Source organism: Tinamus guttatus, unplaced genomic scaffold, assembly GCF_059628265.1.
Source record: "Tinamus guttatus ecotype Peru unplaced genomic scaffold, ASM5962826v1 Tinamus_guttatus_pri_ptg000172l, whole genome shotgun sequence".
In the NCBI taxonomy this organism is placed as follows: domain Eukaryota; kingdom Metazoa; phylum Chordata; class Aves; order Tinamiformes; family Tinamidae; genus Tinamus; species Tinamus guttatus.
This window is the reverse complement of record NW_028288706.1, coordinates 1,139,754-1,156,062: the sequence shown is the minus strand read 5'-3', so window position 1 is coordinate 1,156,062 and position 16,309 is coordinate 1,139,754. Positions and strand designations below refer to the sequence as shown.

At 52.2% G+C, this 16,309-nt stretch overlaps 1 protein-coding gene across 3 annotated transcripts in view; it reads left to right on the top strand.

Annotated features, from left to right (window-relative positions):
• LOC104578726 (ankyrin repeat and fibronectin type-III domain-containing protein 1) overlaps positions 1-16,309 on the top strand; it is a 198,532-nt gene that overhangs the window by 20,487 nt on the left and 161,736 nt on the right. For all 3 annotated transcript variants that reach the window (XM_088523017.1, XM_088523016.1, XM_088523018.1), the window contains exon 2: positions 11,351-11,544. In XM_088523017.1, the coding sequence (XP_088379143.1) occupies positions 11,351-11,544 (194 nt within the window). The remainder of the gene's footprint in view (positions 1-11,350; positions 11,545-16,309) is intronic.

Genomic DNA, 16,309 nt, shown 5'->3' with positions numbered 1-16,309 from the left:
CGGCGTCACCTTTTCCCCAGGCAGTGCAGGTGTTAAATCCTCAATGTCTCCAGAATGTGACAAACTGTCAGCCACAGCCCGCTCTGTTTTACAAGCAGAGTGACAGTACCAAGGGAGGAAATGACATTTAGCTGTTGCTGCCTGATTGAGCTGCCTGGGTTTTGCATATTAAAACTAAAGAGGCTTTTTTAGCTTTTCTGAGAGACTCTTTCCCTGCTGTTGGTTGCATTGCTTGGTGTGAGCAATTGCTGTTGAGATCTAGCAGGATGGAGTTTGGAGGAGAACATGGAGAAGAAACCTTTTCTGAATGAACCTATGCGTGTACCAGGGCTTCCTGCACTCGTTGGAGCCCTGGCCTTGCTCCGTGGAGGTTTCTGTGGGTGGAGAGGGGCCCTGGAAGTTCCCGTTGCTGTCCCCCCGTCACATGTGCAGGGCAGTGAGCGCAGCCGCTGCTCTGCCCTCGGCCGATCAGTTTTCGCTTTGAGCTTTGCCCCTGGCCTTGCAGGACTGGGGCTGCCTTGCTGTGCTTGGCTTCCAGGGCATGTTGGGTTCTGCTCTTGGGCCGCGCTGGGGGCCACGTGTGTGTGCTGGGGTCTGCCGGGTGCCACATGCCCCTTATGCCAAATAACTCCATGCCCAGCAAGCCGGATGCTCGGGGAAGGAGCTGTCCGGGGGTACCAGATGTATCTAGAGATGCCCCACCTGCCAGGGCTTTCCTATGAGCACAGGAGAATGTTCAGTGCATCTCCCACGGAGGTGTGAGCACGTGTGGACTCTGGGAGCTGCCTGGAAATCTCCAGTGTTTAGATCTGACCTTTTTTTTAGGCCAGAAAAGCACATTTGTGCTCCTAGCATTGCCTTTCTGGCTTTGGAGCCCATCTTGCACGCAGCTAAATGAAAATGATTTTGCCATTTTCTTCTTTTGCGCCTGGCTTCTGCACTGCTTTTTAAGGTTAATCTTAGGACAGCAGATGAGGCTTGGGAGCCAATTATTTTTTTTGTACAAGCTGAAGCTAATTTTTGCAGAAAGCAGATAACCATGTGGGTTGCCCTTATTTTGGACCTGGCTGGCAGTGGGCAGCAGGAAGCAAGGGAAGCTTTATACTGGCACTGAGGGCAGTTGCATACGTAGCATGACAGCAGAAAACTTCAGCAGCAAGTCTTGGCCGGTGAGTCACAGTTGCTAGAAAGACTGTTTGCCGCTTCCTTCACCCTCTGTTTTGGCACTGAGTCACAGCTGGGTGGGTGTGCAGGTAGCAAACAGAAGCTCCAGCAGTACCCATGGGAGGAGGAGGAGGAAGGAAGTGATTTCATTCAGGAGATGTAAATGTTAACAACTTCTAATAAAAAAAAAAAAAAAAAAGTAGTGGCTGGCGAGGGGAGAATTTCTGAATGGAGGGAAGAGCGGGGCTGCCTTTGCGGAGCCACTTGCCAGGCTGCTCGCAGGGTGCGTGGAGGTGCAGAAGGGCCCGTGTCCCACACCCTGCGGCACCGGGCCCCTCCTGCCCCGCGTCTGCTCCTGCTCGGGGTTGGGTTTTGGAGGGGCTGGTGCTGGGTGGAGGGGCAGCGGTGTTGGCAGCTCTGCTGAAGCCTTTGAGAGATCCAGGGCTCCTTTAGAGGAGGAGAGGGCTTTGGGTGTCCGTGCACCTCGACGCTGGCTCTGTCCTGGGGGCGTGCAAAGAGCTGGTGGAGACACGGGTGCCACTCGGCACCCGGCGGGGCCGGGGAAGCAGAGGAGAGGCCGTGCTGACGTGGAGGAGATGGAGCAGAGGCTCCTCTAGCCGGGCTCCTCCTGGGACGTTGGACAGCGGCAGCGCAGGTGAGGAACGTCGGCCCCTCTGGCCGGGGCGAGCGGTGGGATGGCAGCCCGGGTGGAGCGGAGGGGGCTTCGCGTGCCGGCAACCTGCTCGGAAGGGCTCCGTTGTGTCCTCTAAACTCTGCGCTTGGACTGCTGCAATCACCTAGGAGGAATGGGCAGGTTCCCCTGGGACCTCTCCGGGGAAAGGTGGGATGTGAGGGGAGCCTCTGCAGGCAGAGAGGAGGCTGAGCCCTTTGGGGTTGACAAGCGGCTCTGCTGGACCAGGGATGAAACTCTTCAAAGAGGAGAAGAAAGGAAATTTCTGCTTAGAGTACTTCAAATGGGAAAAACAGAATACTTTATTTAAGAGTCAAAGCATGTTTTTTCTAAGCCTTCAGTTTTTCCCCTGTAGGAATAGTCATCAATGGTACAAACTTATGCAAAGTGGCTTTATTTTGCATTTTTATTTTCACTGGGAAAGTGTATGGAGAAACAAGCAGTTTCTTTTTCTAGGGAGCTGCTCCTGACAGCCCTGCAGACCCAAGGCCCGGCAGGGCCTGTGACTTGTACCCATGAGGGCTTGGGTGGTTGTTTATTCCTAGATGGCCTCCCAAAGGCATAAAATGGCATTGCGGTAGTATTTGTGAGGAATAGGATGTGTTGTCCTTGTTGAAGACACCTTGTTGAAAAAATTCCCAGTCTGATCTCTCCTGGGATGGGCTGCTTGGGATGTCACCTTCCAGTGAGCTTGGGTTTGTAGAGGATAAGTGCAGGGCAATGCGCAGAGAAAGCTTGTGTAGTTCTTGTTAATGTTACTATTAACCTCCCCACAGCATGTTGTTAAATTAGGTGCAGGTGGTTGTGTAGCTGGGGAAAGAGAAACGGGGTTTTGGCTGTGGACTGAAGGATGGATGAGCACGGAGAGGCAGTGGTGGAGAGGTGGGTTTGCGGGGAGTGTGGCTTTTCTGTGCCAGCTTCACCCCTCTGTCACAGCTAACCTGGCAGCTGAAAGCCTGCTTGGGTTCTCGGGTGGAAAAGAGAGGTTTCCCAGTGGTTTATTGTGCTCCCTGGGGCAGAATAACTCCAAGGTGGGATGGTCCCCTCTGGCTTGGCTGATGTAGACACCTGGTCATCGGTGTGTTGATTACTCTTGCACTGAAAGCTGATTTTTGGGGTGTAACTGTGACACCTCGATAACATTAAATGTGTTTGGCTGAATCAGATTGTTGGCACTTGTACTGAGTGTTTTGATGCTACGGAGGAAAATGAAAAGCAGACACGGGTTCTGGATGGAAGGCACAATTGTGCTGTGCATTAAAACAGCATCAAAAGAAGTCCTGCCTGCATTTTGTGGTTATACTTTTTGTTTCATGACCAAAACATAAAATAATTATTTCTGAGAGGATTTAGTAGTTTAACACAAGGCAGGTTCAGCATCGTTGGTGCTGAAAAATGTTAGTCACAGTGCACAAATCAAACATGAGGAAGCGTCTTCCTCATGCTTATGACAAGCAGCAATGTCCTTTACAAGATGATCTCTGTGGCTTTGGGGGGCTTTTTGTCATCTATCATATGATGCCAGGAGTTTGAATCAACAGGGAGGCCACACTTCTGTCATGAGACTCAAAATGGGGTGAGGAGTTTGGCTGTGCTGCTGGTGGGGCCAAGGGAAGACACGGCTTCTGGAGCAGGTAGCAGTTAGCTACTAACTGCAGTTTCTTGGAGATGCTTTGCTGGCTGAGGAAGCTGCGAGTCCTGTGATGGCGAGAGGAGGGCCCACAGGCACTGCAGATGCTCTTCCCCCTTGACGTTGAGCCTGTTGCACATGTGGTTGTGGGGCATAGCTCAAACCACCCCAAATTTGTCTTTTTTGATCCTTTCTAGGATTTGATCCTCTATTACTGGCAGAGTCCCTTTTTTAAAAACAGAGGGGAAAAAGACCAATGCCCATTGAAATGTCAGCAGAAGGTTTGGGTGCTACACAAGGCCTCTGCAGCACAGCAAGATGCTGCAGCAGTGGGGCTGGTACCTGAGCCTGGTCTGCATCCTGCTTGGGCTGTGTCGTGGAGCACAAGGATGGGCCTTCTGTCCCAGGCGCCCAAACGTTGTCCATGCTGGGAAAGGCTAGAGTGGTGCTTGTGTTTGTGTGCTGCCTCTGCTCTGGGCAGGGGGAGCAAAGCTGAAGGAGAAGGGAGGTTAGCAGCAGGGTGCCAGGACAGGACTCTGTCTTGGTCTTGAATTAGGATCCTAGTTTGTGTAATGCAGTCAGCTCTATCCTTGTGTTCTAGGAGCCTGATATAAATGTTGAGGGGAGCAGCTCCGAGTGGGATCCGAACTCCTGTAGGTGGCTGCATGTCTAGAAATGGAAGAAGCACCGTGTGGCTGAAGCTCTCTGGAGCTGGGAACCCACAGTGCTTCCCAATGGAAACTGCTTACATGGTCTGGTAGCATTATCATAGAATCATTATGGTTGGAAAAGACTTTCAAGATCATCAAGTCCAACCATCCTGCTAAACCATGTCCCTAAGTGCCTCCTCTATATGTTTCTTGAAGGGCACAGTGACTCTACCACTTCCCTTGGCAGCCTGTTCCATGGCTTGACCATTCTTTCCATGTAGAAATTCCTTCCAATGTCTAACATGAACCTCCCCTGGCGCAACTTGAGGCCGTTTCTTCTTGTTCTATCCATAGCTATTCTGGAGAAGAGATCAGCCCCCACCTCCTTACAGCCTCCTCTCAGGTAGCTGTAGAGAGCAATACGGCCTCCCCGGAGCCGCCTCTTCACACTAAACAACCCTCGGCCGCTCTTCCTATGGTCTGTGCTCCAGCCCTTGCCCAGCTTCGCTGCCCTTCTCTGGACACGCTCCAGCACCTCCATGTCCTCCTTGTAGCGAGGGGCCCAAGGCTGAACACAGTGTTCGAAGGGCGGCCTCACCAGTGCTGAGCTCAGAGGGACGATCCCTTCCGTGGTCCCGCTGGCTGTGCTCTTCCTGGCACCAGCCAGCATTATCCCTATGTATAGGGAGATGTACCCTTACAACTGTACTTGTTTTGGTGGGGTGGTTCCCACCACCAAGCCTTGCCTTCTCTTCCGAACACTTCCGAAAGCCCCATGGCTGCTCCCTGCCCTACAGATAGGAGCAATTTGTCCTCCTCTGTTAATGAAGTGCAGGCTGCGTCAGCAGATGTGCAGCAAGGGGCAGCAGGGCTCCCCTCTGTTGGGAAAGGAAAGGTAAGGCGAAAGTCTTACAGCTATTCCAGCCAAAGATTTAGATGAAGCTGGTCAGGGATCGGGATCCCTGGGTCAGGGATCCTGTAAGTGCCCAGGAGGGACCTTGGGTGAGTGTGACCTGAAAAAAGTGATTAGCTCTGCAAGTAATTGAGCGCTTGGTTCCCTGCCTGAACTTGAGCTGAGAAAAATGGTGTGTTGAAGGAAGAAAGAATGGCATCAAAATATTTTGGGTCGGACTCCAAGCAAGTTATTTCAATTTCCCTTTTTAACGCGTTCAAAATCTGCAAGTAAATGTCAAAATGAAAGTGCTGTTTCAAAACACAACCAAAGGGCTTAGCTTCAGAAATATTGAAGTGAAACGTGTAAGCTCTTTTGCCTTCTTTCCCAGTAAAAGTGCATGTGTGTGAGACTGTCTGGAGCCCCCCAGGAGTGTTTATACCTGTTGATCCAAAACCTATTGGTGATGATGATGGTGGCGGGGAGTAAGTGTCTGCAAAGCCAGTGGAAATGGGTCTTTCTCACTGAATTAAATGCCTGATGGGGTGAGATGCTGCAGATCTTCGTTTGGAAGTGTTACACAGCTGAGGTCTCTTGCGGAATCCCTCCCAGGAGAAGCTAGAGGATGAGTGTGAGCCATGGGGGCCTTACAGGTACCTCCTTACACCCATGCAGTGCTTTGAACATTCAACTTGTTGTGGCTGAGTGATTTCAAGCCATGTTGCCCCATGTTCCCCATGCCCCATTGCAGGAGGCAGCTCTGTGGGGAGGAGTGTCCTGGTTTGGTGGTACCCCATGTCCGTTGGGAAGCAGCACCAACCACCACCATGAATGCAGGGGGCTTGGGCATGAAGCAGGCTGCTGCAGCTCCCAAGTTGCCCATAATTGTGTTTATTCCCAAGATAGGAGCTATACAGCGTTCATCTCTCTGCTGTGTGACCAGCCTCGGGTGAGCTGTGCTTGGTGGCATCTTGTTTAGCCCGATGACGACTGGCGTCCTGGTTTGGTGCTTGCTCTTGGGTTTGATATCTGGACCAGCTCAGGTCTTAAGAGGAGTTTGCTGAAAGGAGGTAAAATGCATTTCCCTGGAAGAAGAGGTGGCTTGAGACAGTGTTTTGCTGTGATTGAGGTTTCTTTGTATGGGCTGGGTGCTAAGCCAGGAGCCAGCCTTGGTGCTGCTTCACATGAGCCCTTGTCCCCTTCCCTGTTCTGACCTCGTGCAGCCGCTGCCTTGGTGCTTGTGCAGACCTCCCTGAGCAGAGGTGAGGACTGCGCCGTGGCCGCTGCGAGTGCCTTCATCCACAGCTACCAGCTCACAGTGGAGCAGCTTTGAGCACTGGAAATGGTCCTGGAGGCCCAGGAGGCAGCAGTTGCTAGGCCAAGGCTAGGATAGGAATTTGGTAATTGTTTTTTTCCCTGGGATGTCTCCAGGCCTGGTTCAGCATGCTGGGCACGGGGACAGCGATGGGCACAGCAAGCGGGGCTGGCACCCGCGGCACGGCTGCGCGTGGCGGAGGGAACGGATGCTCTGTAGCTCTCCAAGTACCACTTCAGGCACATCTTGCCAAGGCCCTTCTCATGTCTCCTGGCCCATGGCATGTGTGCCCTTCCTGGCTGCACCTTCTGGAGCTCTGCGAAGCCCTCATCACCCTTCCTGGTGGAAATGCAATTAGTTTCCTTATGCAAGGTGGCATTTTGCTCTGCTCTGGGGTGTTGGTCGCTGCTGGAGAAGGGCCCTTCAAGAGGAGATGGCAGGAAAGGGAGCTTTTTGCAAGCCATCTGGTTGAAAGCATGGTATTTGCCAGCTTTAGGGAAGGTATTTTTAGAGCTTTGCACACTTGTGTTTTTCTGAACGGCGAGCTGAAGGCTGTTTTGTTTTGTTTTGAAGCCACTTTAGAGCCAGATAAAAGACTCTCTGTTTTCTGCCAGCTCCCTGCGCTTGTGAGCCCGACGTTACCTCCTAACAGCGGGAAGCCGCTTGCGGGGAGGCTGGGGTTGAATCGGGAAGCGAGAAGCATCTCGTGACCGACCTCCTCGTGCCTGGGGGAGCTCGCTGGTGCTCTGCACGGGCAGCCCCCTGTGCCGGTGCCTCCCATCTCCAAGCGGTTACAAGAACAAGGACCGGGGCGCAGTGGCGTGGTCTTGGCTAGCAGGAGATTCCAGGGATGCCCGTGGTGCTCTGGAGCTGCTGCTTTTCTGTTGAAATAGTTATCTTCCTTGCTCGACTCAGCTGTTCCTCATTTCTGCTTAAAAATGTGTTTTGGGGATGGGTGGCTTTGCTGTGCTGGCTTTCAGGTGGGACAGCTTTGCCTTTTAGGTTCTGGATGACTCGGGTCCTGCTGCAAGGATGTGGCCAGCTGCAGCAGTCCTGGAGCTGGTGCATTTGAGAGAAGAGCTCGTGCTGCTCTGCAGCTTCTGCGTTGGCTGGTGGGGAGCTAGCTCACATCGCTGTGGTGGTCAACTGAAAAGGAAGCTGTTCTACGTATCTTTGGTTTTGCTTTTGATGTGAAGGCAGGATTACCTGGTGACACCCCAAAGCCTGTGTTCCTTAAACTTAGTTTTTTTTTCTAGGCTGCCTTGTCTTCTACCCAGAGGTACTGCTCCCTCTTTAGATCTTTCTATAAGCTTTTTATGGGTCTGTAGGTCTCTTCCCAAGATGACCTTTCAGATGTCCTCCCAAGACTTCCTTTTCTTCGGTTGGATGGTCTCTGTCCCGCCGCCGTGCAGGTGGGGTGAAGGAGACCGTGTCACCATCAGCGCTTCCCATCGCCTGCCTCGTGGTGCAGAGCGGAGGCCGCGGCCGGCGCTGTGTGGGGCCGTCGCTGTGGCCGTGTGGCTGTACGTTGCCCTTGGCTCTGGGAAGCTGGCCTGAGGGAGGGCGAAACAGGCTGATTTGAAGGGCTCCAGCTGTGGCTGGGTCATTGGCCTCTGCAGAGAACCGCTATGTCCCAGTGACTCTGAAAGGAGGCCCGTGCCGGGTCGGTGGGTGGTGAAGCAGCAGGGAGCACGGCTGCGCGCGGCGAGGCAGGGCTGCGGCGAGGAGCGGAGCGTGGCGAGGAGCACGGCAAGGGCGGCCGCGCGCGGCGAGCCGGGCTCACAGGGCAGCGGCTCTGCTTCCAGCAGTGCCCGTTTATGGTCTCCGGGGGTAGATGAAGCAGGGAAGGGAAGACGTTTATGCCAGAGCTGAAGCAGCGCGCGTTTGTGTTTCCAGAAGGTGAAGCTTCCAGGACTTCCATCCCCATTCCCAGGAGTTGGGGTCTCCAGAGGCTCGTCCTTAGGCCTTTCTGGGAGATAGGAGGTCCTGTCACCTGGGGAGTTCGCTGGAAACCCATGTGAATCAAGGGGGCTCTTGGTTTGAGTGATTAGTGATGTGAGGCTGTTTGCCCTGCACAGGGCCAGCAGCGCAGCCGCTGGAGTGTTCATCCAGGAAGGACGCGGCCAAATGTGGCAAGCTCGGACTGGAAACGGAGGCTCCAGCGGATGCTAGTGTAACTCTAGACACCAGAAATGAATGATTTCACCTATTTGTCAGTCCTGTCCTCCTTCTGCAGAAGGGCTCTGGAAAGTTGGGCTGGTGGGATAGGTTTTCCTCACTGGGCATAGGCATGTGTGCTTTCTTTGGGAGCTGAAATGAGAAGGACTTCAATCTCCTCTAACAGGCTGAGCTACTTTTGCTTCTCCGTGTGCCATCCTATAGCTGACCTCAGATGCGGTGGCAGGAGAACTCAACCCGGTGGCGCTTTCGCTCCACGTCTCCACTTGGCAGCTGGCTGGGAGCGACGGAGCCGTCGCTGAGCTCCTGGCTGAGGTTCTGCATGCAGCTGGAAGGCTGTCCCCCGTGTCAACCCTCGCTTACAGGCTCTCCCTTCCACCAACGCACCAACAGCAGCTGCTCATGGGCTGTAGCAGCGTTGGTCGCAGCTTCTCTAATTGCACGGCGCGCGCCCCACGGGGATCTGCGCTAATGGGTTGTGGCTTCCTCGATGCTGTGTTGCTCTGCAGCCCCTTTAGGAAGCATACGGAGATGCAACGTGACTTCCCAACACCAGGTCCTAATGCTCAGCTACTGGCGAGGCCCGAGGAACGGTGGAGGGGATCGTAAATACACAGAGTTGAAGTTTTCTTGGGAGTTCAAATTCAGATTTCAACTAAAAACAATTTTTTTTCTTATCATGTAGTCTTTGTTCCTTACTTTTTTTCCCAATATAAATTACTGTCTGTAGCTGCTCAGCCTAAAAATTGCTCTTAAAGTGCAAATTCTTCCTTTTTTTCCCAAATGCAATTTGAGAGAGAGGCACTGTGAGCACAGAGCAATGTTAGTGTTTAAGATGCTAATGCTATTCTGCAGCGGATCCCACAACCAAATGCAGGTGTGATTAAAAGCACTGGGATTTATGTGCAGGAAGAAAGGGGTGTTTTGAACTCCAGCAGAGCCCAGCACTCCTTTATGCAGCAAAGCAATATGCTAAGTTGTGTCTCTTCGGTCTGGTGCCAGTAGAATGAGTTATGCTGATAGGTAATTAGGTATTAGCTAAAATAGTAAGGACCTAGCATGCTAATTCTGATTTTGTGTCTCTTCAGGCATTTTGCTTTGCTGTTGGTACAGGGAAGGCAGTGGCAGCAGGCTGGTCACTGGCCCTGCCATTCCTGCAGCCGATGCCAGCTCCCTGCTCCATTGAGAACATCCAGCTTGACTGGCTGGGGGGCCAGATCAGTGTTCAGGAAAGTAAGGATGAATCCAACCAATATTCCCTCTCTCTACACCTCGATTTCCAAATGGGCTCCCCATCCCTTCCCTAATAGTGTTGCCTGTGTAAAAGGCTTCTGAGGTGAAGGGATGGGTCTGTGGATCCCTCTGGCCGAATGCTGCTTCTGGCTGTTGTTGTGCCTGCGATAGCTGAATATCCTGCGGGATATCATCACCAAATCCGCCGCTCTGTGGTGGCCTTTGTGTCCCTGCTTGCCCGTAAATTGCCTTGGATGCCAGCACGGATCAGAGGCTGCTGTCATGCAGGCAAAGAGAAAGAAAAATGATGGTAATAAACACAGTAGTGACAGGCAGCCTCCGAGGGTCAGGAGCCCTTGCAGCGCAGCCTGTCCCTGCATGACCCTGAGGAATCAGTGGAGATGAGATAAAATATAGTCAAGTGCTGGATTGTTGGTTTAGGAGCTGTTAAGCAGAGACTTCCCATGGGAATTTGGGAGATCCTCAGTGGGGAAGGAGCTGAGAGGAGCAGAGCTGGCGCGGATCCCGCGCAGGAGGGCAGCGCTCAGCTGCCCTGCCCGGGTCTGAGCTGCTGCGTTGCTGCTGTGCCGTCCTGCGCGGTGCCTGGGGCCTCGGAGCGGGCTGGCACGAGGCAAGGAAGGCATCTGGGATCAGAGCTCCTTTATGAGAGGAGGCTGCAAGGCTTTGGCTTAATCAGCCTAGCAAGATGAAGGCCAAAAGGGGATCTAACTCCTGTGTAATGGAAATTAATCCTGGGAGTAAGCACTAGAGAGGGAAAAATAATTATTTAAGCTAAAGGTCAATATTAGCTCCAGAACAAGCGAGTATAAATGAGCTATGAATTGGATTTCAGATGAAAATGTGAGGGAGATCTTTGTACCATCCAAAGATATGAAAGCTGCCTTTTGCATAGCCCCCTCCCTTTGCTGGGGGGTTACTCAGTCACTTTAAGATGGGGAATATGTGACACAAACCTGTGGCAGTGGGGGACAGAAAGGAAAACAAATCACACTTTGAGTGTGCATGTGTGTGTGTTGATCATCCCTGTTGCTTTTGAACCTGGTAGGTTGTTGAGTTTTGACCGTGCAGAGACCTTGCGCGTGTGTTTCTGAAGCCTTGGGAGCCTTCACAGCGTCTCTGCAGCGTGAGTCCCCCCTGTCACCCCAGGCCCTCCTCACAAGCATCTCTACTTCCTGACTTCCCACCAAAGCCAACTTGGACTCAGGAGTAGTAGTTTATTAACAGTAATTCAGATCATTTTTCAGTCTTGAACCTCTAGTTCATGTATTTGTTTAATTCAGATTATCCCTAAAATTTAAGGTGGCCAGAAGTGTAAAATGTGCTTTGTGTTGCCTCTGCTGATAGTATTTTGCAGCTCAGGATGAAAATCCTACTTAAAATACTCTGACAAAGGGAGAAGGCTGGGCTGAAGTAGCTGCAGCTTTGTGAACCAAGGGTGGCATTCAGGGATGGGAACAGCTCTGGCCAGTGACAATGTCGTGTGCCGTGGAAGTGTCTTGCAGGGGACATTGCCCTCAGGAACGTCTTTTCACCTGCTCAAATGGATGTGTCATGTGTTTTTTTTCTTCTCTTCAAGGTCGTTGGATAGAAAGCTGCAGAGGCCCCTCCTGGGAAAGTCGCGGACGCTGCCCAGCATCCCGCAGTCCCCGGTCCTGAGCAGGCTGCCCCTCCTGGAGCCCAAGCCCTACAGGGAGGACATGCCAGAGCAGAAACCCTACAAGAAACACTCGCTGTCTGACAGCCAGAAAGGGTGTACAGTGCCTTCTGCTGGTGAGTGTCACGATGTTGGGGCACGGTTCTGGCTTGGGGACCTTCAGAATCTTCACAAAATGCTTGCTGAAATTCTCCAGAGATAAAACATAACCAAACCAAAAACCAAAAAAGCAAAGCACCAAACCCCCCAAATGAACGTGGGATTTATCCTGCTTCGAAACAAGTTGTTCTTTATGAAGTTGCTTTCTTCCTCCCTCAGCCTTTCTTTGAGCCTGTTACTCAAACCTTGTTGTCTTTCATTGCACTGATCAGAAGGCTGACTCAACTCGTGAGAGCAACCTGACTCATCAAGACGATTACGGTCAGAGTCTTCTGGTGAACTGCATCTCCTGGCCTTGTATCACTGCCTCCACAACTTATGGGTTTTCAAAAGTGTCAGCTTTTTGATGGCATAAGCTGGCTTTGGGGCGTCTGTTGATGGTCTTCAGGAGGAGCAGCAGCAGAGAAGTGGCAGAGCACTCTTCTTCCAGTGGTCCGGGCTGGGAGGAAGGTTGGGGAACATTGCAGCAAATGTTCCCCAGCCTAGTAGCATACTTTGGGCTTTGTGTAGAGTGGGGATTTTTATTGTGTTCTTCTACAGGTCCTGATGAGATGCTAATATGGAATATTCCTTGCTGAGTCTGTCCTCCCAAACATGCAGCAGCCCATCTTGTGGCAGTGCTCTTTGGTGCGTTGCTTCACCCTACTGAGCTCCATCCAGCACACATAGGGCCCATATTTCCTCTTTCAGCCCTTCAGATTGGAAGAGCAGATCTCTGAGTGTGGATGTAGGGAGGAAGACCTAGGACAAGGTTAACCCCTGGGGACACAAAGTGGGACTGGCAGTGCGATGTGCCGTTTGGAGCAGATGGCCAAGGAAGAAGCACCTCATGGTACAGGAGACTAAGGAGTTCTCCATATGTTGCTGCAGAAAGAAGAGGTCCTGCAGCTATTTAGGAAGGAGAGATTGGCTGAAAGGTTTCAGGAGGGCACCGAGATCCTTGTGCCAAAGAATTTGTGAGTTTGCTTTGAAAAGGTGCTGCTCTTTGCTATTGAAGGTGGGCGAAAGGGGACTGCTGACTTCTCTGGCTAGCAGAAGCAGGGAACTATATTTGGAAGATTGTCTTTGAGATAGGCTTAAAGATGCTCCTTGGCTTGTATGGATGTCTGGAAACAGGAAAAAAATGCAAAGAAAAGTAGAAATTATCTCCTTTGGGTTAGATAGCATTTGGTACCTCTTTTTGGGCTGTCAGGGTAGACTCCCTGGTCTCTTGTTTGTGTCCCATGGTTCCAGCCTTTGTAGTGGTAGAGGGGGGAGGTGTCCTGTTCTGTAGGAGGCCACAGGAGACCTTTCCTGCTTGAGGGCTGTCTGGTGCAGGCCCCTGTGCAGGTATTGCATACTTGCAGAGGAGCTGGAGTCCCTAAGGGTGGCAAGGGTTGAGCCTGTGGCTGGTGACCCTGCCAAACTCTCTTCTCTTGAAACAGACCATTTTTTTTCTCTTTCAGCAAGCCAGGTGGTTGGGTGTCCTGTGGGCCCAGTCTTGTTGCTCCCTGCCAGAAAACTTGCAATAGTCATGCAGTGAGGTTCTGTCCGGGACAGTGGTGGTGCCTTAGGTCGTGACAAGCTCTGAGCTCTGCCTGTCTGTCCTTCAACCCTCACCTGGAGCAGCGCTCTTGGGTTTACTTGGGATTCCCCATGGCTGCGAGACCTGGGATGTAACAAGATGGCAATAGCAGCAAGAGTCAACAATGTACGTGCCCTCGTGGCCAAGAAGGCCCATGGGCTCCTGGCTGCAGCAGGAGGAGCCTCGTCAGCAGGTGAGGGAGGGGATCCTGCCCCTCTGCTCAGCTCTGGGGAGGCACCTGGAGCCCTGGGGGCAGTTCTGGGCTCCCCGGGACAAGAGGGACGTGGAGCTTCTAGAGAGGGGCCAGAGCAGAGCGACAATGATGATGAAGGGACTGGAGCATCTGTCGTGTGAAGAAAGGCTGAGTGAGCTGGGCCTGGTTAGCCTGGAGAAGAGGAGGCTGAGAGGAGATTTGATCAACATGTTCAAGTACCTGAGGGGTGAGTGTAGGGAGTAGGGGCCAGGCTCTTCTCTCTGGTGGCTGGTGACAGGACAAGGGGTCATGGGTACAAGCTGAAACCCAGGCAGTTCCATCTCCATGTGAGGAAGAACTTCTTTCCTGTGAGGGTGCCAGAGCCCTGGCACAGGCTGCCCAGAGAGGCTGTGGAGGCTCCTTCTCTGGAGATCTCCAAACCCACCTGGATGCCGCCCTGTGCCCCTGCTCCGGGTGTCCCTGCTGGAGCAGGGGGTGGGACTGGGTGATCTCCAGAGATCCCTTCCAACCTTATCCATTCTGTGAAGAGGTCGTGGTGGAACAGGGGCAGTAACAAATGATTATCCCTTTGGTCGTTCATTTTGCAGCCTGCCAAGAGGTTTCCTGCATGCTGGCAGCACGCAGAAGTTAGCTGATGTTCGCCTGCAGCTGCTGCTGCCAGCCTGCATGGGACGTCGTGGGGTTTTTGTCGCATCTGACCCGTTATAGTTCACCCAGCCTTGCACCTGGGAGGAGCAGTCCATGCTGGAGCACCTCTACCTCTTCTCTGGCCTCTCCTCCTCGTGCAATGTGCTGAGCTCTTCAGAAGCTACTGTGAAAGTGTGTGTGGGGAAATGCTATCTGGTAGCATGCTTGGTGTGAGTTTATTTGGAATTATGCCTAAAGGAGGGAATTAAAGAAGCAGAAATAGGGTAGCAGAGTTTGAGCAGACCAGGACCCTGGAGGAAACTTCTGGAATACTCACATGAATAATGCTTTTGGTTGCTTTGCCCAAATTGGAGATGAGTGGCGACCTTGCAAGTCTGTTGAACTTCTGATGGGCATATGGCTGCCTCCTGGAACAGCTTTGCTTGCAAAGATCTCCATCCTGTGCTTTCAGTTGGATGGTGGTGCTGTTTTCCATGCTCTTCTCTCTCGTGACATGCTGTTTGAGTTAAGAAGACTCCAAGCTGTCTGACTTCCACCCAGTACCAGGGCAATGTGCCAACCCCAGCATCCAAAGGAGGAACAGAAGGACCTTTTTTCCACCAGCTCATGGTATTAATGCTGAGGAAAGCCTTGTGTTGCTCATATGCACACTGAGGGATTGGACCGTGCTGAGAGGGGAAGTAACTGAGAGTCGGTCAGCTGTGTCCTTGGTGCTTGGTCCATCCTTTGATACATGTTCTTCTGTCTTCCCAGTGCTTTAAATAGAAAGAAGAAAGATTTCTGCAGAAGTAGCTTTTGTCAAGCCCAAGAGGATGCTTAATCTCTTGGAGGTGCCGTTTTTCCAGGCATAGCTCTGAGCAGCAGAGATGAGAAGTTTTAAGGTGGAAAAACCTAAGAACAGCTAACCTGTAGTCTCATAGGCTTATTTTGGTCCCTGACACTGCTTCTTCCAGTGATTCTTAGTCTTTTCTTAATCTTTCCCCTTGACTTCTCTAGGCTTCATCTTTTGCTTGCCTTGAGTTTGGCAGAAATCGGAAACAAACTCGTTCAGCAGGTGGAAGAGCTTCTGGGGGGAGAGAAGGTCCTGCTCCGGCATCTGGCTCCATCTGTGATTCCTGCTTGTGCTTAGGGGAGGAGAAGTCCTAGCCCTTCCCCTGGAGATGAGGGTTGTAGGATTGTTCCTGGAAGGTTGTAGCTATGCAGGATGCCTTGGAGTCCAGGGAGACCAAGGTAGGCAAACCCACGTGAGACTGAGGCCCTGTGTGTCTGTGCAGCCTGAACCCTCCCTGTCCTCCTTGGGAGAGGTGTCCCATGCAATGGAGCAGGTCATGGGGGTTTGGTGCCCTTTGTTGCTCCTTTCCCAGCTGGGCTAAAATCAGCCTGTGGACTTGGCTCTCCCCAGTTCTGTGTAGCAAAGCAGTGCTGGGTACAACAGGGGACAGCCTTGGTGCCTCTGCGGGCTGAGATCTCTCAACTGCGAGACGGTTCGGCCAGTTCCTGGTTGAGCACGTGACTTGGGTGCAGAGGCAAAATCCATAGGTGCTGCTGGAAAAGAAACCCAGAGTTTGCTTCCCCCCGCTCGGTGCAGAGGTTTCTGTCACGGCGCTTCCTGCTGCTTTCCCAGAACAATGTTATCATACGGCGGCAGTCTGAGTCGGCGCTGGGATTGACGTGTTTATGCATTGAATAATCACAGCTTTCACATGGCAGTTCCTGTGCTGCACGCGTTGACGTTTGGAGAGGAGCAGTAGCTTAGTGGACTTAAAACAGGGCTAAAACAACAGCGGAAAAAAAATAAACCCTCAGATCCTACGTAGTGTTCTTCTTTCAGTCTGTGTCTTTTAGCATTTCTAAAGTCTCTTATTTTTTCCCTCCTCTTATGCTCTCAGCCCCATCCTGAATCTGGGTTAGGTTCATTGCATTCGTAGTCATCGGCAGGACTTTGTTCACTGCAATCTGTCTTGGTCCCTTAAAGAGCCCTGGAAAGGTTGGGAACAGACTCAAATGCAAAAGCAGAATAAACCTTGAGCTGCTGTGAGGCTGCCATGACTCGTTTTCCTGCCTTCCTCCAATGCTCCTCTATCCAATCCAAGCCCATGGACTGCTCGGGTAAACTGGAGTTCACTTGTTTTGAGGCAGGTTTTAACCATAGGGGCCTTGATCTGTGCTCAAGTCTGTGACTTTATTCCTCCCCATCCCAGGCTTAGCAGGGTTGGGGCCGTCCTGCTAGGAGATGTGGGATTCTTAAGAAAGTGGGTGCAGATGGTCTTGCTTTGGGAATAAACTGCGAGGAGGG